The 24,587-nt window shown below is 43.4% G+C and overlaps 1 protein-coding gene across 2 annotated transcripts in view; it reads left to right on the top strand.

The window, feature by feature from the left end:
• Positions 1-1,563: 1,563 nt before the first annotated feature.
• Positions 1,564-24,587, top strand: part of gas7b (growth arrest-specific 7b) — a gene marked incomplete at both ends in the record, with an annotated part of 51,110 nt that continues 28,086 nt past the window's right edge. The window contains 2 exons of one of the 2 annotated variants that reach the window (XM_079237066.1): positions 1,564-1,743; positions 18,543-18,639. In XM_079237066.1, coding sequence (XP_079093192.1) covers positions 1,564-1,743; positions 18,543-18,639 — 277 coding nt within the window. Of the gene's footprint in view, positions 1,744-18,521; positions 18,640-24,587 lie in introns of both variants that reach the window. The other variant, XM_079237065.1, reaches the window with a different exon arrangement.

The raw sequence follows: 24,587 nt of genomic DNA, 5'->3' as shown, positions 1-24,587 counted from the left end.
TCAAGTAGCGTGAGAGGAAGTGGAGCTTTTTGAACTCATGGGGGACTCCAAGTCAAGTTATCTCAAAACAATGTCTCTCATGAACCATGGTTTGATGAAAGATGATAGCGCCACCTGGTGGTCATTCTGGTCAGCTGTAAAACACCATGTTGTGATCGCTCTTATTGATTCCATCCAATCAGTATTTGATCTTCGTTGCAGCCACATTAATAAGCCATCTCTCTGTGGCTTCAATCTGTCGTTATGAATAGACTGCGATGAGTCACGATACCAAGCAACAGGGAAATGAGGAACTCTTGAGCTTTTGTGTGTGTGGGCAAAGTTCCAGTTGTTCCAGTTTGAGTCAACTTTGACTCAAAGCTGTTCTTTGAATAAGATAACGAAATGAGATTCCATCTGCGAGTCTTCACTTAAATAACAGGACAGCAAAGAGAACACTGTGTGCTTATTTCACCCTGACTTTAGTCTCTGAATTAGTTCTGTTTGACCAACTAGATGATATGATCATCATCTTGATCATCATCATCATCATCACCATCATCATCATCAACACCTCTGTCTTATATCCCAAAACAAACAGTCACAGAAGCCCTAATAAAAGTTGTTTTTATTTGTTTTATATTATAACAACTGAATACATAAACCAAGATTAAATGAACAGCATCATTACTTATATTAATATAAATGAGGCCATGAGAGGGAATTATAAAATGTTTCGACAGTAAATCCCCATCATCATCATCATCATCATCATCATATAAAACGAGTGTATGGTATAGTAAAGAAGAGCAGGGGGAGCTGCAGATTCTGACAAATGCAAGTTAAGTTAAGTCCACTATAATAACAGACTGAACTTCCGGTAGAATCTTACAAACTAAAACTTAAAAAGCAGCGTTGTATAAAAACCACATGACAAGAAAAAATAAATAAAGATGTTATTAAATCATTAGGAATAATTCTTACATAGGACATATAATGGGAGCTGTCAGTTCTTCTTCATGATCATTATGATGCTGTGTATAAATTCATAGTTGAAGTATTTATGTCGCACAATCAATAGCTTGTAACTGTGACACACTGACAGATGTTTTATTGGAGCCTATGGGCGATGAGCCAATAGTAATAGTCTTCTGAAAATAGCTTCAAATGTTGAGTTAAAAGTTCATTCTTGTCACATTCTTGGCACACCCCCCTGGCGGCATGGCGGTTAATTGCAGAACTTCGAATGCTCAGCGACGGAGAACCATACACTACGCTTAAAACACATTGTGCTTTTATTTTGAAGGGAGATTCATCACACATCCGGTTCCTCCCTCTCGCTCCATGCGGCTTGACGCTGCTCTCGCGGCGCACAGACGGAGGCGCGCGTGCAGGCTGGAGGAGCAGAGCGCAGGAGGAGAACCTGTTCACCAGTTTCACCCAAATCACCTCGCGCTGAGACCGGACCAGGACCCCAAGTTCCTCAGGCACAAAGTTTGATTTGTTATTTTGCTTGTTGAGAGGAGCGCAGTGTCCTCATCACTGCGCGTGAGAGAGACGGAGACGGAAAGGCGCGCGCTGGCGATGTCTGGGTCGTACTGCAGAAGTTTGTACCCGTTCAGCGGGGAGCAGCACCAGCAGGGTCTGGGCTTCGAGGCCGGGGACATTATCAAGGTGGTCCAGGCTCTGCCCGGAGGCTGGTGGGAGGGGGAGCGGGATGGAGCCACGGGATGGTTCCCCTCCAGCTACGTGCAGGTCCTCGAGGTAAGAGAAACGCAACAAAGTGGATCTTAATTGCTCTGGTGACGTTGACTTTTTTTTAATACATGTGTTCCTTATGAAAAGCAATATTTAGTATGATCTATTCTCTCTGACTCACACTCAAAGTCACACGGGTAGAAGGTTTAAGCGGACACGCGCACACACCTGAAGATACAGAGCGCATTGACACGCGCACTCATAATGGGTTCCCCGTGCTGCGCTCATCAGATTAACTGGGAACGTCCCAGCATTCCCAGTGGCTGCACACTTCCTCATTCCACACACATTCCTGTGAAATCCTCAGGTCTCCTGGACGCACGGGGCGCGCAGCCCCTCCCTGGTCCCTTCGTGTGTGTATGTGTGTGTGTGTGTGTGTGTGTGTGTGTGTGTGTGTGTGTGTGTGTATGTGTGTGTGTGTGTGTGTGTGTGTGTGTGTGTGTGTGTGTGTGTGTGTGTGTGTGTGTGTGACACATCATTAGTGGATACTTCAGGGTTCTTCTTACGGTCACGGAAAACCTGGAAAAGTCATGGAATTTTAAAATGATTATATTAAAGGCCTGGAAAAGTCCTTGACACAAATAAAATCCCCAAAGTGTTGTAAAAGTCATGTAAATATGTTATATTCATGTGTTCATGTCGTTCATTTATGCTGAGTTTTAAATAATTAATACGCTTTTAAAAGAAAGACGCTCAAAATATAAGCAGGCATACATACAGGCATCTACATAAATGTTTATTCTTTTAATCAAACTATTGTCTCATTCATTTGTGTCATTTAAGGTTTACTGTATGCTTTGTATTCTCATTGTTAGTTTAAATACTACATTTACTCACTTTTTTTATGTTCACACAGAGATTTCACAACATTTTTGGTCATGGAAATTTGGTTTAAAGTCATGAAAATCCACTGGTCAGAATGTGTATGAACCCTGATACTTGGTACTTACAAATATTCATATTATTATCATCCTTGAAAACCCAGTACTGGTCCGCCTCTCATGGAAAGCTGAAAAGATCACGAGTCAGAAAGTACATCAAACTATTTGGATGATTTCCTAACAAAATTGTGAAAAGTTCTGCCTCCTTCATGTGAGGATTTTGCAGCTTTTCTCTGATTTATTGAATATCTCAGTCAGACAAAATAAGACATTTGGAAGAAGAAGTAAACCCACTGGTCATCTACTGGTATTAATGTCAATGTGCAAGAAGGCCTTCTGTCTTTGGTCCTTTTGGAGCAGTGGTGCTAATGCATGTTTTTAGGTTTATTTTGTAACTGCAGAATGTTCCGCTCGCTCAGTATTGTAGTCTTAAATCGCTCTATATATCTATATCCGCCTCCAAATCCATCATCAGTCAGGCTATGACATCACCTTGAGCTCTGGCACAAGCGATGAACATTCACAAACTGCTGCTGCCGAGCTCCAACGTCACACTCATTAATTGAGAGTAAGAAGTGTGTGTGTGCTGCAGCTAATGGAGAGGACACGCATGAGATGCCCGAGGAGATGCGCATGAGGCTGGGTTTGATCTCCATGTGGTCACGGCCCGTTCTTTCTCAAACCGATGCTAAGCTAGATAAAGGCTCGGCCCTGCGGCGAGGCTGGATGAAGCCACGGCAACGCGCTTATCTGATGCGGGCGACTTAATCACAGATAGATCGCGTCGGATGTTTGCGGCGCTGTGGGTTCAGGCCTCGGCTCCACCACTAACCCGCTCTCCTGCCGCTCTCCGCGGTTCTCCGTCAGAAAATAAGCAGAGCAGACGAGTGACACGGTGGTGGAGGAGCTGGGGAGAGGGTTGTGGCAGCTCATTGTGTTTGGTTGGGTCAGTGTTGCATCATCACCGACCTGTTTCACCAGGCAATGTTAGAGTTACAGCTCATACCGGTCTGAACTGGTCCCAGGAAGTCACAGCTCAGATTGTAGAACTGGGCCGAGTACCCAAAGCTATGGGTTCTCCTATTCCCGCTTTGTGCTAAGCTGAAAGATGTTTATAATAATAATACATTTTATTTGGATAGCGCTTTAAAAAGGTACTCAAGGCACTTTACATGGTAAAGACAAACAATATAGAAGGAGCAATAAAACAAGAAAGGTGACAATAGTGAGAAACAGATCAGAAACTAGTTTCACGGGTTAAAAGCAGATCTGAGGTTAGATGAGCGATGCTTTTAAGATGAAAGAAGGCGGTTTTTGTGACGTGCTGCTGTGGGATTTGTTGAGTGATTTTGGGGCCGATGATGAGGATTTCAGATTAGTTGCTGTTGAGTTAGAAGTTGACTTGCTTCAGGTGTTGAGACCTGGGAGGCGGTTGCTGATGGTGGAGCAGGTAGTGGGGGTGAGGATCCGGTGGAGATGTAGAGCTGGGTGTCGTCGGCGTAGCGGTGGATATGGAGACCGTGGTGATGTATGATGTTGCCAAGCGGGAGCAAGTAGAGGATGAAGAGGAGGTGAAGAGGAGGGGCCGATACTGATGGGGAATCTTACTTGAAGAGTAGTCAGCCAACATCCAATCTGGAAGATGGAGGTGGATGAGGCGGAGGGGAGGATGGCACAATGGCATGACCGATTGTGAAACCAACACTTCTCTATTTTCCTCTTCCTGGTACTTCACTGAAGTCAGAGGGGCTGTCAGGAAATCCTCACCACAGCTGACTTTCATAATGATAAAGGATCATAAGTGGAGGCTGGGGCATTAATCACCACACAGGGATGTGTACGACTGGCACAGAGAACAATGCAGCTCTGATGTTGTCATCCTCATGCTGTGGCTTTGTTCTACAAACGCTTCATTCTTCTCAGCAGAATGAATCAGACACAACCTGTTGCTGCCGGTGCATCGCACTGCACGTTGCGCAACACTTTGTTCCTCTTCAAACCCAAAAGTGAATTCATACTTACTCTGTATGACTGGTATTTTATCATGGGTCGGCAAACTTTATTGCAGATTAACTGTCATTTCTCAGTTAGTTCTCCAATTTTATGACTTTCTGTTCCAAACGAGGGTTCTAGTAAATAATAAATACAGGTACGTGATGACTTGTTGAACTTTATCTGAGTAAATTATCTAATAAGTGACCCGCTACTCTAGTAATCTTTTTCAGAAAATACCTTTGTACTCTTTCTAAAGTAGTTATTTTATGACTACTTTGACTTGTACTTGGCGACTTGTTTTTTCAAAGTAACAGTACTTTTACTTGAATACAGCTTTCGGCTACTCTACCCAGGTGGGTATGAGAGCGATGACCTCATATCGGTATCGTATGTATGAGGTCATCGCTGTCCTTGTCTCCTTCCAGGTGATGTTTCTCAGATTATCAGATATGATCAGATATCACATGAGTGAGTATTGTGTACTGGACTGTGTGAAAGGTGCTCTCATCCACTCCAGTAACCATGGCCGCCGTGACTCATAATGACAGAGTCCTATCAGTGTTGGGCCTCTTAGCGCTCACTGTTCACCGGATGAGCAGAAAGCAGAACAAAAAGGAGTCAGAGCAGCAGCTGAGAGCCATCAGGGACTTTCTGCCTGGTTTCTCCTTCTGAAGAACATAATGTCCAAAACAGACACACATGTTTTAATGTCTGCGAGCTTTTCATCAGCAAATGAATGGACTCATTCAATCAATCAACCCTTTAGCCCGAAAAGAATGCCAGCCACCCAGCAGTCTGGAGCCGGCCTCACTGTTTCCAGGCAGATCTTCAACGCTGTGAAGTCCTGCAAGTTCCTCGGTTTTAGGCTCATGGCTGGAAAGAAAATGTGCTTATTTTCATTTATTAATAAACATGCAACAGTTGCTAATTAGTGAATGTAAGTGCAGTACGTGTTGTCAAGAAGACACACACTGAGTTACCGCCTCTGTCGACTGATCAGAGGGCTGCTGTGTCGGCTAAATATGACATTCCCATTACAAATCAGTGTTGAAATATCAACATGGCCATTTATGAGTAACAGAAGCCCTGCAGCTGGGTGCCAGGGGCCCGGGGCCACCTGCAGGGAGACCCCTGACTTCATGGGGATGAAATATGTAGAGGGCAGGTTGCCAGGTCCTGTACAGTAAAGTGGTTTTCCCTGGTTTTAATGTGGAGGCTCACAATATTACGATCATTCCAGCTTCATGTAATGTTTCTTTTCGGTGGGAATTGCCATGGGCCATTATGTCTCTGCAGCCAGGGAACTCCTGTAAGCATTACAGCACCGTGAGCTGTAATGTAGAGCACCACTTTGCTTCTCCTGGTAGAGCGTCAGCTGTGTTTATTATGAAACTGTAGAGCTGTGTGTGTGTGAGGGGCTTCCAGCAGAGGGTTGGATGTGATCTAACCTGGCATCAGCCCTGCAGTGGAATGCTGCAGAGGCCCCAGCACTCAGCCAGGTGCTTCCCCGTCTCGCTGGAGATCCACACCGCCTCCTGTGCCGACGTCACTCCAGAGTACAGTCATTTCTTCTCGTGGAACGTCAGCCCTGTGAAATATCAGCTGAAGCAGCGTTAACCGCAATCTGCTGCTTGATTCCACGCTGAGGAAGAGGTTGGAGGTTTTCACACGTCTGCTGCAGAGATGTCAGAGAGCGGCTTCGGAAAAATGTGTAGAAGTAACGCCTCAGCACATGGCGGCAGGCAGAGGAAAGGAGAAGTGCTTTAACAAGACATTTTAGGAACATTTAAAGTGTGCATGATTAATACAATAAGGTCATGTTGTTAACAGATGTAGGTTATGGTGGCAGAGAGAACTATTTCAGACTGTAATCTCTCCGGGCCTAGTCTGCACCGCTGTAGCTATTTTGAGTTATAGCTTGAGAAACATTAGCTCAGTTTAAGAGTAATTACAGTTATTTTCAACTTGGGCCTCGTTTTTCCTTTTTTTCCTTCACACCAGTGGACTAGTGAGCCAAAGTCTATTAAAATACTCCTCCGTAGAGCTCTGTAAATCTTAACTTGCAGGTTCACTGGACTTAAATACGGTTGAAAGGGGCAACAATGATCCATCAGTTCTGCTCCCGGTATGAATCAGACTTATACGCTGAACAACCACTTGGCTGAAGTGGTGTTGGTGATAGTGAGTGTATTAAGTGTGTGTGTGTCCCATCAGGGCTTAGTTGGAAACGTCATTGTTCACAATTCGGAAAATTGTCTTTAGAGTTCCAAAGTGGGACAGCAGTGAGAATCAGTTAAAACATTCGGAGACCTTATAGTTCAATGATTTGCAATCAAATATAGTCTAGTAGGCTTATTATAAATAGTACAATGAGAAAATTCAATGAGGGTGAATATATATAGAAAGATATAAGAGTTGGTGTAATCTTCAAAAATAAATTATTAAAAAACACAATCTATAGAATTAAAGTAGCTTTAAAAAAAGAATATATATATCCTCTCAGTTACATTATGACACGTTCAGGCTGTTCAGTGAAAATTAGCTTTGTGTGAGTGTACATTAAAACGTCACCATCCTGCTTTCACATGGTGAGAAACACCAGGACAGACTTTCCCCTGCAGTGTTCTTCAGGCAGGAGGCCGAAGAGAGCCGTACCATCAGCGTATTTAAATAAGGTCAAATGTGTTGAAATACAGCTGCTCGAGCGCTTGATCTCTGGCGCTAAGGAGGCAGACGTGAGCGACGTTTTGTTTAGCAGCAGCCCTTCCTTAAAGTTTACATTTCCCACCAGATGTTCAACCAAGCCCTTGGATTTAGACCAAGGCTCTTCTGCAAACTGATAAGATACTATCCCGACTAGAGCCATGGTGGCCGGCTACTTGATGAGGACCCGCTCTATGTGGAGATGTGGATCATGTGATCGTACACTAAAGAAAACATCCTCATTCATTCCATTTGTGCCAATAGGTCCCACGACCTGCTACACACTTATCCCTCGTGTTGTCTTGGGGTCAAAATGACCCATCAACACACATACATATACACTCGTACACGGGTCATTTTGACCCCCAAGACAACACAAGGGTTAACTCCCAGTCTGTTTCTCAATGATTTGATTCTTTCAGTCTCATGACCACGATGAGTGTATAACCACTTGGCCTGCATGGTGAGCTCCCTCTCTCACCACAACCCATCTGCCTGCGACCTGATGCTACATTTAACCCTAACTGAGAACACAAGACTGAGATATTTATAGTCCTTCACTTTTTGGCGACAACTCAGTTCCCAATCCTCCATTTCCTGGCAGAGCACCTGGGGGTGCGTCCTCTCCTCCCAGCTGCTTCACAGTCAGCTGTGAACTGCTCCCGAGCGTCTTGGAGGTCACACGTTGACGAAGACCAGCAGAGCTCCATCATCTGGAAACTCATGTGAGATCCTGATGTCCAATGAACATAAATCGGAAGAATCCATACGTCAAAGAATGTGATTCATAACTTCCAACGAGCTTCGTGCTTAAAGAAGAAGGGAGACGTTTGGAGGGGAAATCCAGATCAGGTGAAAAAAACCCAGATCAATGTACCCCCAGAAGTCTACAAGTCTATATTTCTTATGCACACCTAATAGTTAGGCTGCACCGAGGATCCAACCAGGAGGAGAAGCAGTCCGGCTTTGAAGACTTTACTTTGAGGGATGCAGCGATCTCAGCTGATAGAGGCGACAAAACGACCTGTTTTAACCAATTTGTTGCCTCATTAAAGACTTTAATGACACTTCAAATTGTATTTTAAGTCCCGCCTGGTAATGCCCTCCACATTGAGGACTGATTACAGTCTCCTCCACACAGTGAGGCAGCTTATTAAACACTGGTATCAGATTCTGGTTACTTGGGCTGGTACTTGAAGCCCATGGTATCAATACTGACAATGGAGTTTAGAAAAGTTGGAAGCAGAAGAGAGGACCGACATGCTGCCATCTCTGATCCTGAGAACATAAGCAGGCCTGTGCAGATGGGACCTGCACATACGAGGCCACACAGTGTGTGTCACAGTGGTCCTGTCTGAGTCACGTCATGTAGAAGCTGAGGCAAACCAGGCTTGAGATATTCACATCGAGGACGGGGCGGGGTGCAACAGAGCAGGCTTTGTTCGCTGAGCTGGCCACACACACTCGCACTCACACACACTCGCAGACAGTCATTACGTGTGTGAGCATATGTACAGTATATATATATATATGTGTGTGTGTGACTGAGTGCATGCTTTAATACGCATGTGCATCCCTCCTCCTCTCTGAGTGTCTGCAGTGTCTCTACATCTGAGAATGTGGCTTTGCTTCAGGCTCCCACATCTGCCCAAACTAAAACAATGTCTCCCAAATAAAGATACGGTCCACAGCCCCCATCGCTCTCTCCCCCTCTCCCCGTCTCCCTCTGGGGACTGCTTCATTCTTTCTCTCCTCCTCCTCCATTTCCAGTCTTGCCATATCTTGACACATTCTTCTCTCTGGGTCTGGTAGTTAGTGGCCTAGACAACATGTGAGAAACTTCTCCCCGGCTGTATTCCTCACATGAGTTGGGAACTCGTGGCTCGGCCTCAGACCTCCGGGGAAAGAGGTTAGCGAGGCCTATCGATAACTGTGGCGATGAGATGTAGTTCTGCTGCTCTCAAGAGGTTCTAGTTTAGTTGGTGTCCTTGTTTGAGGGCTTCACTGGAGTCTATACATATACACTCATATAGACTATGCCGTCACAAAGCCAGAGGAATAACTTGAATATATATCTAGTATTGGAAGAGTTTCTGCTCAACTGATTCAATTAATCAACTTATTGTTTCAGCTCTTATGTTCATAGAGAGGCACACCTTACTTGATCCGCATCTAAAGCTCTATAAAGTGGGTTTAAAGAGAGTCTAAGTAACTTCTGCTAAATATAATGGCTCAATCCCAATCTCCACCCTAAACCCTCAAACCCTGAACCCTATGATGGGACGGCACTTTGCTGCAACATACCACGTGACTACATGAAACAATATTGTGTACAATTGTGTATTTATTTTACACTTTTTATTCTCTGATTTGAACGTCTTCCTTACGAGATGAGAAGTCATTTTAAATTATCTACTTACTTGTTTTTGTCAAAACAAAATGTTTGATGAATGGAAAAAATTATGTAACAAATATTATATATATCATTTCTGCTTGCATTCCTCTGATTTCATGTGTTTTCATGTTCTATCTTTAAATCCGTAATGTTGTAGTGTAAAGGTATTTTATCACGTGCCTCTTTGTTTACCTTTTTCTTCCATTGGGAACTGCGTGTTTAACGTCACATTGCTATGAACTGTGGGTAATTCCCTTGAGCAAAGTCGGCATCTAATGCTGACTTACTAAAGGGTTCATAAAGGGCTCAAAATGTCTGCGAGACTCAAACACTCCACGATGTGACAGTGGGACAGAACCAAACCCTCACGGAGTTAACGGAGCCCCAAAGTCCGTGAGGTGGAGACTGGGATTGGACCCGAGTGTGTTGGAAACAGTAAATAGAGATAATGTGAGCACACATTCTTGTTAGTAAATGATAGCGTAGGGTCTCGACCTGCTCGACATGAAAGTGTGTCGAGATAACCTCTAAACTGGAATTGAATGGAATGAGCTAACAAGCTAGCGGGCGTGGTCTGGAGCCAGGAAGGCTGTTTTTTAGCTTCTTAGTTCATATTTTTGTGGATATCAGGATGCCACGTCACACCGGGGCCGTGAACGTGTATGGAACTATATACAGCATGTAGTGTGGGAAACATGGGCAGGGCCACCAATGAGGTTGCCTAAAATAAAGATACAATTGAATATATTTAAATGACAATACATAGTTTTTAAATATCATAACTGAAAAAACAAACCCACAATGTCAGGTAGTCTAAGCTTAGCTGATAACCTCATAGTTCTATAATAAGTGGAGATTCAACAGGCCTCAGATGTCAGTATTAGAGACGATGAAGGTCTCCTGTGTGAAAGTGCTGACTCCAGCACAAACAGCAGCATGTGTGTGACCAGCAGAGAGCAGAGATGACCGTGCCGCCCCTCGAAGGGAAGGTGGAGGTACTTAGGAGGGAATAATAGGAAACAGACACTTCCTCTGCCTGCCTGCCACACCTCTGTCCCCGAGCTGGAGGGAACACCGCATCCCAGTTCAGACACCCACTGCTCTACTGGGAGAAACTCCGGGCTGGAGGTGGCCCACGCTCTCCGTCTGCGTCTCATCATGAAAAAGCCGTTTGCTTGTTTGCGGCTGCTTCCAGCTCTGCTGCAGTATATATACAGCTGGAGTCTGTTTACAAGACGTGCTCGTCTACAGCGTGGAATGTCTTCACAGTGAAGGAGACCAGCATACTGTATTTGTTCAGGAAAGACGGAATGCAATGAAGTGAAGACAGAATTAAGTTTGCTCTAAGAACATCTTGCAGTTCTCTCGGGGGCCTCGTTTGAAAAGCTGCTTGTTAATTACGGGACCCTCCGTTATCACGAAGCACTGATCTCTTCAACCATTTCATGTCAACCTCATGCCGCCTCGTACTTTTGTCTTTGGAGACGTATTATTTATTAGAACTAGCGCTCAAACAGGACTTTATTAGAAACCGCCTGTTCAAATGAAACAATCTTACTTTACAAGCACCAGACCACCTGAGGAGTAGCGTGTGTCCGATAAAGGTGAGGCGCTTCACGGCTTTGTGGGTTGCGTTCAAATTCAAAAATTGATTCAAACAAATTACATTTAAGTTAGAATTTGTTCATACTTCACAGCAATCATCACACCCAGCAATCAAGAGCGGCCTTCATGGGTGCCATGCAGTGTAGTCTGGGTCCTTATGGCGTCAAATAATCTTGTAATCTTTTATATTTTGTGCCTTATTTTTATTTATTTTTTACCTTAAGTTTATTCTAATTCTGTGTGTTAGGAGGACCCAGAATAACTGTCTGTTATCTATGCATATGACAGTAAAAACATCTTGAATCTTGAAATAAAGTTCATAGTTCACAGCTGCAAAGGACACAATTTAGTCTCTTAAACCGAGGTGATACAAAGAGATGAACACTCATAGAAATATGTCTTTTGAATATCAAATACTCACTTCCTCCATGGGCTGAAACATAGCTATCTTTATCCTGTATCTGCTTGTCCTCACATCCCATGACAGTGGACACGAAGGGCAAAAAGTCTATCAAAATACCGACAGGAACTTGTCAAACCACCTCAGCCTAATCCATTTTTCTGCCCAAAATTTGCCAAAAAATTGCGAGATATGTACTTATAACTTAGAGCAGAGCTTCAGAGCCGTGAGGAGGTGACTCAGAAGAAGTATATTAAAAGTTTCTTCAGAGGTTTGGACATATTTTTGTTTGTGACGGAAGGCGAGTATTTGATAGATTGTACCTGGAGTATCCACTAGAATACATCTATTCTGTATAAAGAGCGTGTGAATACATGGACCCTGGTGTGGTAGTCTAGGGACACTTCCTCATCCTCATGGTCAGCTGACAGACCCTCCTCTTCTCAAATCCAGATGTTTCCGCAGGGCTCACTAGAGGTCAGGTTCAGTGGACACTGATAGCAAGATACAGTACTACAGTACCAACCACACTCACACACACACACACACACACACTGAGTCACTCATGCATGTGTGAGGACGACTAAACGTCAGTACGGCTGCACGCTGGTCCTCCTCCACACAGCCAGTGAGTGGGTGACCTCAGACAGCGGCGGTGCATCCCATGACTCACCTTTTCAGGCACAATAGGTGTCTGTAACCTGCTGAAAACTCTGACTCAGTTGTTGCTCAAAGCTGGACACGGCTCCCAATCTTCACGGCTGAAAGGGATTGTTTCTTGACGTCAGGGGAAGAACTTAATAAGGTTATTCTATGTTGCAGTGAGCCAACGTTGGGATTGATTCTATTATTCCATAGCTACTCACAAGTTATGTTTATGTTTGGACTCATTTGACTCGTTTCAGGATCCAGTAATTGGCTTTTTCTTCTGTTTTCCCGCTACTGACCTTTCAGTCGCACCGTTCTTTCTCAGTGAGCTTCTCTCCTCGCTCCCCTATTGTAAAGTTAATTACTTAAATCATGCCAGAATTTCCACCAGAAGTTAGATGATGCCCTGGGTTTGAACTTCCTTTAATGTCTGTAAAGGGGGAAAGAGCAGAACCCTTCCTGCAGGTCTCAGCTGAGGCTGTTAAAATCACTGTTATTCTCGTTCCTTGCGGGAATTGAACTCGTGTTTCTGGGGTTTCCAGGCAGCGAGCCAGTGTCACTGGAATAGAGAGACCATGAGGTATTTTGTTTTCCATGATAAGAGATGCTGCCTGTGTTTGGAGTGTGTGGTGAATGTCTGTAATCTGAGAGAGATATAATACCATCATAAACATTTGACATATCGTTCAGTTCCTCTTCAGCCGCAGCTCGTCGCGGCGTAGAGTGAGCGGCTAACGAAAGTTAGATCAGCAATGAGAGTTAATCAGTCACTGAGCAGCTCCATCTTCCTCATCCTCCTCTCAGACTCTTTTTTTTATGCAGTGGGTGCATAAAAAGTTTCAACTTTAAACCTGCAGAACAGTGCAAGGAGCTGCAAACACAAAGCTGACATATTAGCACTTGCTAATGTACATTAGAGTTCCTTTTTTTTCAGCGTAGATGAACTATTGAGCTGGATTTGATTTGAGCTTTGATATCTTTTGTATCATAGTTATGGCTCACTTCCACGAATAACACTGCCGGTTGCGCACACTCTGCCGTTTATTTGATTTTATAGATCACAACTTTTGCTTGTGCAGTGGCGTACAAACTGGACATAATGAAAAACCACATTCATCATATTTCGTATCTGATGGTGACACATTTCCCAGCTCACAATCCGTTGGTTAAAACCGACTTTTCTTATCTTCATGCGTCTCAATGGACCGCTAATGACTAATGCAGGTTCATCCTCACATTCAGCAGCACCCGTTGTTGTGGCGTCTCCTCGGTCATCCATGAGTCCCTCGGTTCTCTGCCAGGGGCTTTTCTGGCGTCCTGCGAATGTGGAGCCAAAGGCAGTCTGGGGTTTAGAAGGTGAACCAGCTGGAATGGTGCATTATTTAATGTTGCATATGGCGAGACGAGCTTGGCTCTGAGCTCCGTCGTGCTCTCCACCACCAAGGTGCTCCCATTCTCTCACTCACGTCTGTTTCGTTTTGTGTGTGTGTGACAGGACTGTCACATGTGACTCAACACTGTTCAGGCAAAGCTTTGAGGCAGAAACTTACTCTGGAGACAAAGAGCTACTTTGAGTTCTTTTAAATCGTAGCACTGGAATGAACCACGTCAACAAGCCTAAATATCTCCATGTCCCAGAGTTTGTTGCATCATCCGTGTGCTCCGGACTACCGGCGGTCCACTCCCACTTGTTTGGCCTGCTCCTGATAAGCTGGAGCGTCCTAGCTTAGATCTCAGGGCCACAGACCAAGCGTCGGTATTTGAGGAGTTAGGAGTGAGAATGTGTTGACATTACCGGTTACCAGTTTCAAATTTCTATATGAATGTTTCATATACCGTCATACCATAGCATAGCCGTAACAACTGTTGTCGCTCTTCGGCAGGCAGCATCATTTATTTTTCACCACTAGGGGCGCAACAGTCGGAACTACTTACGTGACGTGGTTAAAACTTTAGTCATGGTTAAAACTTTAGTCATGGTTAAAACTTTAGTCATGGTTAAAACTTTAGTCATGGTTATAACATGTGTCATGGTTATAACGTGTGTCATGGTTATAACTTTAGTCATGGTTAAAACTTTATAACAACAATTAATAACCCACAACTACCGCTCTTTATCAGGGTAAAACATCACGACACAGTTTGTGACACATAAACGATTTGTAACACTAATAATTGTACATTTATAAAATTACACCGCCGAACTGCATGCTGGGCACAGCTCGCCCACTATCATAACAAGAAGAAACTCCGTAGCAGGAAGAGAAAGACCGGAAGTTTTTTTCACATACATTCCCCTGGGTCCTAAGTCCCTCCAGGTTTAGCTTCCTAACACCCTCTATGTACCAACGTAAAAACAGCTGCTCACCACTCACAACAGCTTTTCAGTTGGCCGGCGGTCCTTTTCAGCGTCAATGAAGGATGTGTTTACTCAAAAAAAGATACCGTGATATACCGTGAAACTGCCAGAATCTTACAAAATACCGTGATGTGAATTTTTGGCCATACCGCCCAGCCCTAGTGTGACATGTGACCAAACTACAGCCACGCTTTCTTTCATTCATTATTAAATAGCAGCAATGTTCCCCCAGCACATCATCGTCATGTTTTGATTCCCAGTGTACACAGAGAGGAGGGGCTGTTAATATTGTAGTGGGCCGCCACGAATAAATGAATTTACTATCTATTTTTGCATCAATGCGATTAAGTACCTGTCAATAATTCAATATCACAATAAAAATACCATACTAGAGTATTTTGTCCATATCACCCATCCTAAAACTCACTGAATGCTCTTAGAGACCTCTAAGCAAAATAACACAAGGTTTCAAATTGATTCAGGTGTCTTAAGATCAGTGCATGTAAAGTAGCATGTAAAACCCCTGGTGGCAGGAAGATCTGTACCATACTGATTCTGAGAGAGGGTAAAAAGTTTAGGAAACATTCACATATTTCACAATATTCAAAAGGAGGTGCAATATTTGAGATTAGGAGCATTTTGATTGCCTCTTAAAGGCTCTCAACATGGTTGAGGCCTGAGCCGGCAGCTCGTAGCTAACAGTGCCGATGTCGCTAACGCGCTAACGAGAGGTTCAAGAGAGGTTCAACAGAGGCAACACTATATGCACACATCCATTCACACACCCTCACACAACTCGTAGTATAATCCAGGTCGTATGCTCTCTACTTCTCGCTTAAGGAAGCTAATTCTGCACGTTCCATACAGCTGTTCGAAAGCTTCAAAGTGGACATGAAATAAGCTCATGGAGACGTGGCTATTGCGAACTGTTTGAACCCAGCTATACCTTAATACAGTGAAATATAAATGTGTAATAAACCATGTTAAATGTTGAATTAACAACAACAACTGAGGGTGCCTGGCCTCTGCACACATACATGTACTGTAGCACTTAGCTGCTGTGGTTTGGCATTCATATTGACGTTCTCTCTCTCCATTTCCTTCCCTACATTAACATGAAATCCTGTGTCACTGACATGATTGAAAAAAGCTCATATTTCTTTAACGGCATGTTGGAGTTTAGCAATTGTTAGATCCATGACTACTTTTCACTGCTGTTGGACATGACTGACCATTCAAGCAAATCAGTTCCTCAAAGCATACGAAGGACAAATATAACGATGACCACGGGACCATCAAAGGGAAAACATGGCTGCAGCGCTGTCAGAGGCCGTGTAATTACATGCAGCCAGAGGTCACCCAGGGCGGACATGGATGCATACTCTCTAGTCCTGTCTTTCAGCGAGGGAAGACAATAACTTTCTTCTTAAGTGACGCAGCTGAACATTTTGTGCCTCAATCAGTCCTCAGTGCTGCTTGATTATCACTACGGAGGCAAAGCTACAGATAATATCCATTAAAGAAAGGTTTGCTTTGAGCTGATGTGTGGCCTCCCAAGACCCCTGGGAGTCTCTCAGAGACTTTGGGAACATCCGATAGCTCTGGTTTAAACCTCATCTCACGTTCAAACGCATCGCCATGCTGAGCCTTAGCAACTGTTGCTGCGTCTGTCACACTTTCTGTTCTCGAGTTTACTAGGGAGGATTCTCCACTCGTAGTTTTTTGAAACAATGGGACCTTGCGGTCAGTCAGAGGAAGACGAAAGCTGGCTTCTCATCTCAAGTTTCACGGCTGGAATGAAAACTGTTACAGGCAAATTGTATCAGCCATAGCTAGCAAGCTAATTAAGCTACATTTCATAAATCCATGAGTTGGCTGAAAAAGCTGTGCCTGACTTTTTAGTGCTTCCAGGTGATTTGTAAAAAGAAAATACACACACACACACACACATATATATATATATATATATATATATATATATATATATATATATATATATATATATATATAGATTTGTATATAATAGCTGGCTACACACACATACTGTGCTAACAAGCTGAAGCTTAAACTCATGGATGTATACAAACTGAATACTGGACTTTAAGTTGGCGCCATGTTTGCATCTGTGTTGCCTGCTGCACATTTTTTATACTCTGAGAAAGTTTTACAATAATAATGTATATTACAAAGTATTAATTGGCCTTGTTTGTAGCAGAGATGCATCGATATTGATGCTGATAGCATATTTGGATTTTGTGCCCCAAAAAAAGATTTTCCCATAGACTTACATTGGGAAAAGACGTCTGTAAATCAGCTGATCGGTGAATCAACGTCCCAGTACGAACACTTGGATATCCCTTTATTAAATCATTAGCGCCTTAAAGACCTACCATTCACAGTCGGGACAAACTTATCTAAAGACAATCTAAACTTTGACTGTACAGAAGATAGCTAAATATGTGCACTGCAAATAGAAACCAATGTACTGCCAACAAATATATATCATGGGAGTATGATGTATGAATCAAAGCTCTGTTCCAGAATTTATTTATTTAATTTGCTGATGTATGTGCAATGTGCATGAGGTCAAAAGGTCAACACAGTCAATGAGAAGACAATTAACTTCTACGTGTAACCTGTAGAAAACTAAGGCGTGAGCTTTTAAGTCTGTGTGGCAGCAGTGCAGCAAACACAGGGATCTATGGGGGAAATGCTTTTTAGGGCACAGGAGCTGCTTCTAGTATTGGAAAAGGAAATGTAAGATCAGACTCTTATTTCATTATTCTGTGTATTCTGTGCACTAAACTGCACTCTGATATCATCCAAGACCAGCTTGCACACAGTGAATGTCTAAGGTTGTAGTGTAACCTGTAACCCAGAAAAAGAAGTAGTAAATGTAAATGTAAATGTTTCTTGGAAGTAATGTTACTTCTGCAAAACACGCTAACATTTGAGGCTCACGTTAGTGCAGACACACGCACATCGAATCCATTCCTTGCACTTTTACTACTTGTGTTTTGGGGTTGGGAAAGGCTTTTGGCAGACCCTCCAAGCCGAGTTATGGTTGTAAAGCTATGATTGGACAATGGCTGCTCAGAGATGGGGGTTTAGCGAACAATCATTTGTGTCCATGACGGCTGCATAGCCTCCTCCATCTCCTCCTCTACTCTGTTAAATTCATATCCAGCCTGCAGACACTGGGCTGATTTGCAGTTACACTAACCTCTTCTAGATGCTTCAGTGACTTGGCATGGACCCCGATAACCAAACTGTAGCTGATATGGAATTTCATTTGGCTCTCCCAAGTCTCCAAACAGCATCCCCACAATGTGTTACAGTGGCCTCAGCCTGTTGTTTTCCTGCTAATCAGGAGCAGATGTGCGCCGTTTGCCGACTCGCTCTCCTGTGTTCTTCAGCTGTATGCTGTGAGCACATAGCGCTGACTCTGGAGCACAGGGTCTCAGAGGCACTTTGTTGTTCTTTGTGTGGCAGCAGTGGTAACGCAGCCGGCTCCGCTATGATGTCATTGGTTGCCGGTTGTGAAATAGTTGAGGAAATGAGAACCTCATTGAACCCGAGCTGCGCGCTGCACATTTCTCCTACAACTCTTGTGCAGGATCTTCCCTGGTTTTCTTTGATCTTCTTTTATCTGTTCATCTCCAGCAACTATTTCAATGACAGAGCCTTGAGAAATGAATCTTTGTCTGCTGATCCAACATGTTGTTTCAATTCACCTGCACTGCGCTGATGAGTCTGTTTGTGGTTACTGACACAAACTTGCTTTGTCTGTTTTGACAGAGGACAGCCTCTTTGAGTCAGCTCCCTGTTGAGGACCTCAAAGACCCGCTGCCCGCTCAATGGAGATGCTACATGTCTCCACAAGGGCGGCGATACTACGTCAACACCACAAGCAACGGTAAGAGCCAATGGAATGCAGCAGTCTAAGACCCAGTCCCTAAAACAAAGCTCTTACGTTTTTACATTCTGCTCCTGTTAAGTAAACACAGGGTTCTTATGGTCATGGAAAACTTGGAGAAGTCATGGAATTTTAAAATGGTTATTTCCAGGCCTGGAAAAGTCCTTGAAAAATATAAAATCCCAAAGGTTTTGTAAAAGTCATGTAAATGTGTTGTATTCATGTGTTCATGACGTTCATTTACGCTGAGTTTGAAATAGTGAATATGCTTTTAAAAGAAGGACTCAAAATATAAGCAGGCATACATACAGGCATCTATATAAATGTTTATTCTTTTAATCAAACTATTGTCTCTCATTCATTTGTGTCATTTAAGGTTTACTGTATGCTTTGTTATTTGTTATTTGTTATTATTATTTCATTGTTAGTTTAAATACTACATTTATTCACTTTTTACTGTTTACACCCAGATTTCACAAAATGTTTTGTCATGGAAATTTGGTTTAAGGTCATGGAAAAGTCATGAAATCCATTGGTCAGAATGTGTATGAACCCTGTAATCAAGATGCATCAAGTTTTCACTTTATATGATTTGTATATTTAAGTAAGAGGCAGAACATCCACGTTTTAGACTGAAGAAATGGGGTTTCAGCTTTGCCTAAATCAGTAACTTAATTCCTTTTACCATTGACTTGTATTCATACTCAATTACAGATGTTATATTTGTGTTGTAATTCCAAGTCAATATGCAAAGATGACTTCTCCAAATGTTGTATTAAGATATAGAACGTCATTCTGGCTAGTCATAACCAAATCCAGAATTGACATGTCAAAGGTTATTGTATTTGCATCAGATATTACAGATATATATACTTAGTGCTGTTTTTCATTGGGCATGTTGTACTTTCCTTGTGATCTGGTATGACAGTGATTCATTCCCATCACAGTGACACATGCAGGGACACATGCAAACAAATAAGTGAAAACAGGTTTCTGTGAGGTTTCCTCCCACTATTGAAAATAGGGCAATATCTTTCATGAAGGAGCTTTCCATCGAGGAGCTTGTACTCATCATAAGAATGACATGTGATATGTTAGGAACGGAGGAAACATCCTCTGTGCCTGTACAGCAGCGATGGTACCAGTGAGAGACAGAGGGCGCAGAAGAACTGATACTGCTGATAGGGCCTTGTCTCTGTGCACACAAGCCCTGCTCAGTGTGTCCCATCCACACACACACACACACACACACACACACACACACACACACACACACACACACACACACACACACACACAGTGGTACAGAGACAGCTTAATACCTCCTCTGTTCTACAGCAGCAACGCCTGCCTTTACTATCCCTGAGTGAACTCCCTGCAGAACCTGACTGATGACTCTAATATCTTGTCGTGTTTGACTTCAGAACGTAATAACTTAGCCCTCCGTGTATAAATGGGTGAATGATGTCATGTTGCGTTAAAGCACTTTGAGTGATCGGAAGACTAGAAAAGAGGTGTACAGTCCATTTACCTTGATTGGCGGTTCGATCCTGGATGTGTGGATGGGAGGAGGTTGACAGTGTGGAGCGGTCAGAAGACGAGAAAGGCCGCTATATATAAACGCAGGTCCATTTTCTATCAACAGTTTGGTACTCTTAAGGCACATTGAAGTATGTACCTCTCACTGGGTGGTCAGCTCACTGCCGACAGGCTAGGACACGATGGCTGCTTCCTGTTTTCCCTGAATTGTGCCGTTTATTCCCACCTCGCATTTAGTTCTCAGGTTTCTACATCATTCATTCAACAAAGCTTTTATTGAAGAGCTTTTTCACTTCATTCAAAAGATGTATTGCACCCTCGACTCGAGTCTCAAAACTTTCTGGGAGCTTTCCACCATTTGTGGAGCAGTTTATAATTAGTCTGCAGGGTTTAAAAGCGGACGATGCAACACAGCTAATGAGCTACGAGAGCTTCCTCCATTTTGAACTCTCCATCTCTCGGTTCCCTCAAAGGGCAGTTTGGTCCAGGTGGGTTGTTATTGGTCAACAAAGCAACTATGCATGTCAAAGTTAATCAAAGTGGAACTCAATGCAAATCTCTTTTTAAGATGTACTTTGTACCTGCAAGCTAATCTGTTCCTTCCATGGATATGAATGATTATGCTGTTTTAAATGCACTTCATCTCATCCTACTGTGCTGTGAGCCGTACTCGTTTGAGTCATATGAGTGGAATATAATACAATGCTAAAATGAGAGAAAGCACATGGACTTTGACAGACCGGGATTGTGGCTGCACATCATGTACATCTCTGCTTGTGGTTGCGATGGTCACACCGTGGCCATAAGAGGGGATCTAGAACAAGGCGAGGGGAGTCGCTCCTCTTCCTCCTCTTCTTCTCCATATAGATCAAATGCGATGTCAACAAGTTGGAAACAAACCAGACTCTTTAGGCTCTTTTGACCATCTTGACTCCTCCCCTTTAGTCTCCAAGTTATTCCGGTGGTGGAGTCGACAGATCTGTTTTGTCTTCATGTGACAGGCTTATCTATTGCTGTAAAACTGATCATATTCCAGAGGGACATAGTCAGAAATGATAAGAGAAGCATGCTGCAACAAAGGAGTCCACGTAGGGAGAATGATTCATTTTTCATAACACATCTGTATCTGGGCTCCTAAAGATGGTGGCTGTGGTAGTGAAACGGGTCTCTGAGGGCACACAACAACCTCCAGGACTTGTGCTCTGTGTTTCTGCTGCAACATGACTAAATGAAACACACTCTGTCCATTCAGCTGCCCGGCAACCGTCTCCAAACAAACCCATCTGATAACAGTTTTGCTCAAACTACTGGTATTTATAGCATCTCTGCTATTTTTGCTGAAAGCCTTTTGTTGTTGTAAAGTTCAAGCAAGATTAGAAACGGCCCTGCCTGTGTGTTTATGATTCTGCATCGCTATAGTAACAGCCGTGTGCGTGGGTGAGGGCTGCATGTCCTTGCGTCAGGGCGGGTTTTTTTGTGTTGCTTTTCCTTCCTGTGTTGCTGGGTGCAGCGGTACAGGGTGCTGTGGTCTGCACCCTCCACTCATCCCAGCATGACCAGTGGGCTGCTTTAAAAACACACAAGTCCTCACCAGTCCCAGCACACATACTGTAGACGTACAGCACACACACCAGCCCTTCAGTTTCCAGGTATTTTTTAATGAAGTCTGACATATATGTCCTGTAAATAACTTTTTGACACAACATCTGTATATTTAGAAGAGACATTTATATTTAAGTTTGTTTTCATCGAGCAAACGTCAATCAATAATTTGTTAGCTTTTTTTTTTAACCAGCGTGAAAGTGCACATCCTGTCACTCTGTCACATTGGTGACCTTTAACCCACGCAGGTGGGAACAGGAAAATAGAAAGAAAAAAAACTAAACATGAATCACAATATTCCATCATGGTGTTACACTGCATGGCTGGATTAGTGGTTTCTTTCTTCTGGAGCAGGACCCAGATGGTTCAATTCAGCTCTTTTTCCTGCAAATGTCCAGATCAGTTCTGAAGATTCTGAAGATTCTGAATGGCGGTGCTTCTCTTAAATGATAACATGTCTTTCACTGGTAAGCCAGAGTCCAGGAGAGGTTTCATTGACTAAGACCACCCTAATAATGAGAAGGAGTTCAAAGGGTTTGATGCATGTTGAAGTGAGAGGGATGGACTGTGTGAACAAAAGGTAGTTGATGAAGGAAGGGATGAGAGCTGTGGGATGAAGGGATGAAGGGATGTAGGGGATGTAAGGTAAGGGATGAAGAGATGAAGGTCATGGGATTGGAAGGAATGGAGGGAAGAGGATGAAGGGATGAGGGTAAGGGATGAAATGATGGGAGGTAAGGGATGTAGGGATGAAAGGATGTAGGATAAGGGATAGAGGGATGTAGGGGATGAAGGGATGAGCGTATAGGATGAAAGGACGTAGGGTACGGAATGAAAGGATGAAAGGGTGTAGAATAAGGGATGGAGGGATGTAGGGGATGAAGGGTTGAAATGATGTAGGGTAAGGGATTTAGGGATGAAAGGATGTCGGGTAAGGGATGTAGAGGATGAAGGGATGAGCGTATGGGATGAAAAGATGTAGGGTACGGAATGAAGGGATGAAAGGATGTAGGATAAGGGATGGAGGGATGTAGGGGATGAAGGGATGAGGATGGAGGGTAAGCGATGGAGGGATAAGGGTTGTGGGATGTAGGATGTTGGGGTGAAAGGATGTAGGGAAAGAAGGGATGAAAGTATGTAGGGTAAGGGATGGAGGGATGTAGTGGGTGAAATGATGTAGGTTAAGGGATGAAGGGATGAGGGTCGTCGTTTTGCTCGTCATGTTGAAGCTGATTCAAAGAGGAAGTCAATGGGTCAGTTGTTGACATTGACATTGTTAACATGCACCAAATATTCTTTTTTTTCCCCTTATTCCAAAAAAGACAATTTTCCGAATAAGCTCATGGCTAATAAAAATGTATATTCCAGTATTAGCACCCCCACGCCACATCCTCATCACCGAGGCAAAGATCTGTAAAAAAAAAAAACTATTGAGAGGCATATTTCGTATGTGCTGTGTACATGTCCAAAGGATACATGCTCCTAAAACCTGAATAATAATAACAGCATGTCCCCCATGTCTAAAATGGGAAATGCTCCATTCGGAATATGGCCTAATTCAGAACATCCAAACAGAATAGCATGGATACAGGAGCCATCTCAAATTCAGAATATTGTCATATTCTGAATAATCGCAGAATATGGTCTCAATGCCACTGTTGGCTCAGCTGTCATTAAAACGCTGCAGCAGTCTGCCATCACAGGCACTGGTGCTGCTGTATGAGAGGAGATCCTTCAACACAGTCTTTACTATTTGGGACGATGCAGAGTTTGAATGATCTGTTTTGACTGATCACAATCAGAGACAGGAGGTAGCTAATGCATCAAGGCCAAGTGTCATATGGTCATGAATAAAATATCGCTGTGTCAAAGCCATAACTAGGCCACTCTCTGCATCTCCCCGTTCGGAATCGGGCATGTCTTGCCTCACTTGTGGCGACGCTGGCGGGCAGAGAGCTCATGCCAGGGTTTTTGTTTTTCGACCTGCTGTTGACTGTTTTCATTCATACATCCACTTATACACACACATCTGCCACAATGCAGCAACTGTCTCCAGTCGTCAGCCGCTGAAGCGCCGCTACACTCTGCTGACTGCACCGCAGATGCATGCAGAATGAAATGTGACTGACTTTGGTGAATGAGAGAAGCACAAACTTGTGTTGATATCATGCATTCACATCATTAAGATCCATGTCAGGCCTGAAAAGGGCGGATGAGCTATTCCACAAAGGCTAAAGTGGCTTAATTGAGCTGAGTAAGTGGCAACTTTTTCGACTTCCGCTCGTCTGTGATGAGAATCCTTCCTCCTGCTGCTGCTGCATATGCATCACTGCACCTGGAGCTCTGACTGTGGCAGGTGCCAAGTCTGATCCCTCACCTGTGTGAAGGCCTGCTTGACAGAAATGATCAACAATCTGCAATTCAGGAGCCAGTTGCCGAAAAACTCAACCTGTTCCACTCAGGTGTCTGACATCGAGGAAAACATTTGGGATTCCACACCTCACACCTCCAGTCACATGAACAAAACATACAAAAGGATGTTCCACTTTTAAAGGACATGTTACATTAGAAATGATATCAATATGGTCAACTGAGTGCTTTCAATCTGGCAAACTGGGTATCATCCTCATGCTAAATGTAATATAAATCTTCTTAAATGGGAGTTTCACTGATATCCTTTTGTCATAATAACAGACAATTTCCCTGAGATAAGTAGATTATGCTGTATTTTTGGCATTAATATCCTATATTTCTCACAGTATTGATTTGTTTATGACAAGCTAACGGAGAGAAATTGAGGCATTTAG

This window comes from Taurulus bubalis (genome assembly GCF_910589615.1).
Source record: "Taurulus bubalis genome assembly, chromosome: 2".
NCBI classification, from domain to species: domain Eukaryota; kingdom Metazoa; phylum Chordata; class Actinopteri; order Perciformes; family Cottidae; genus Taurulus; species Taurulus bubalis.
This window is presented reverse-complemented; position numbering and strand designations above follow the sequence as displayed.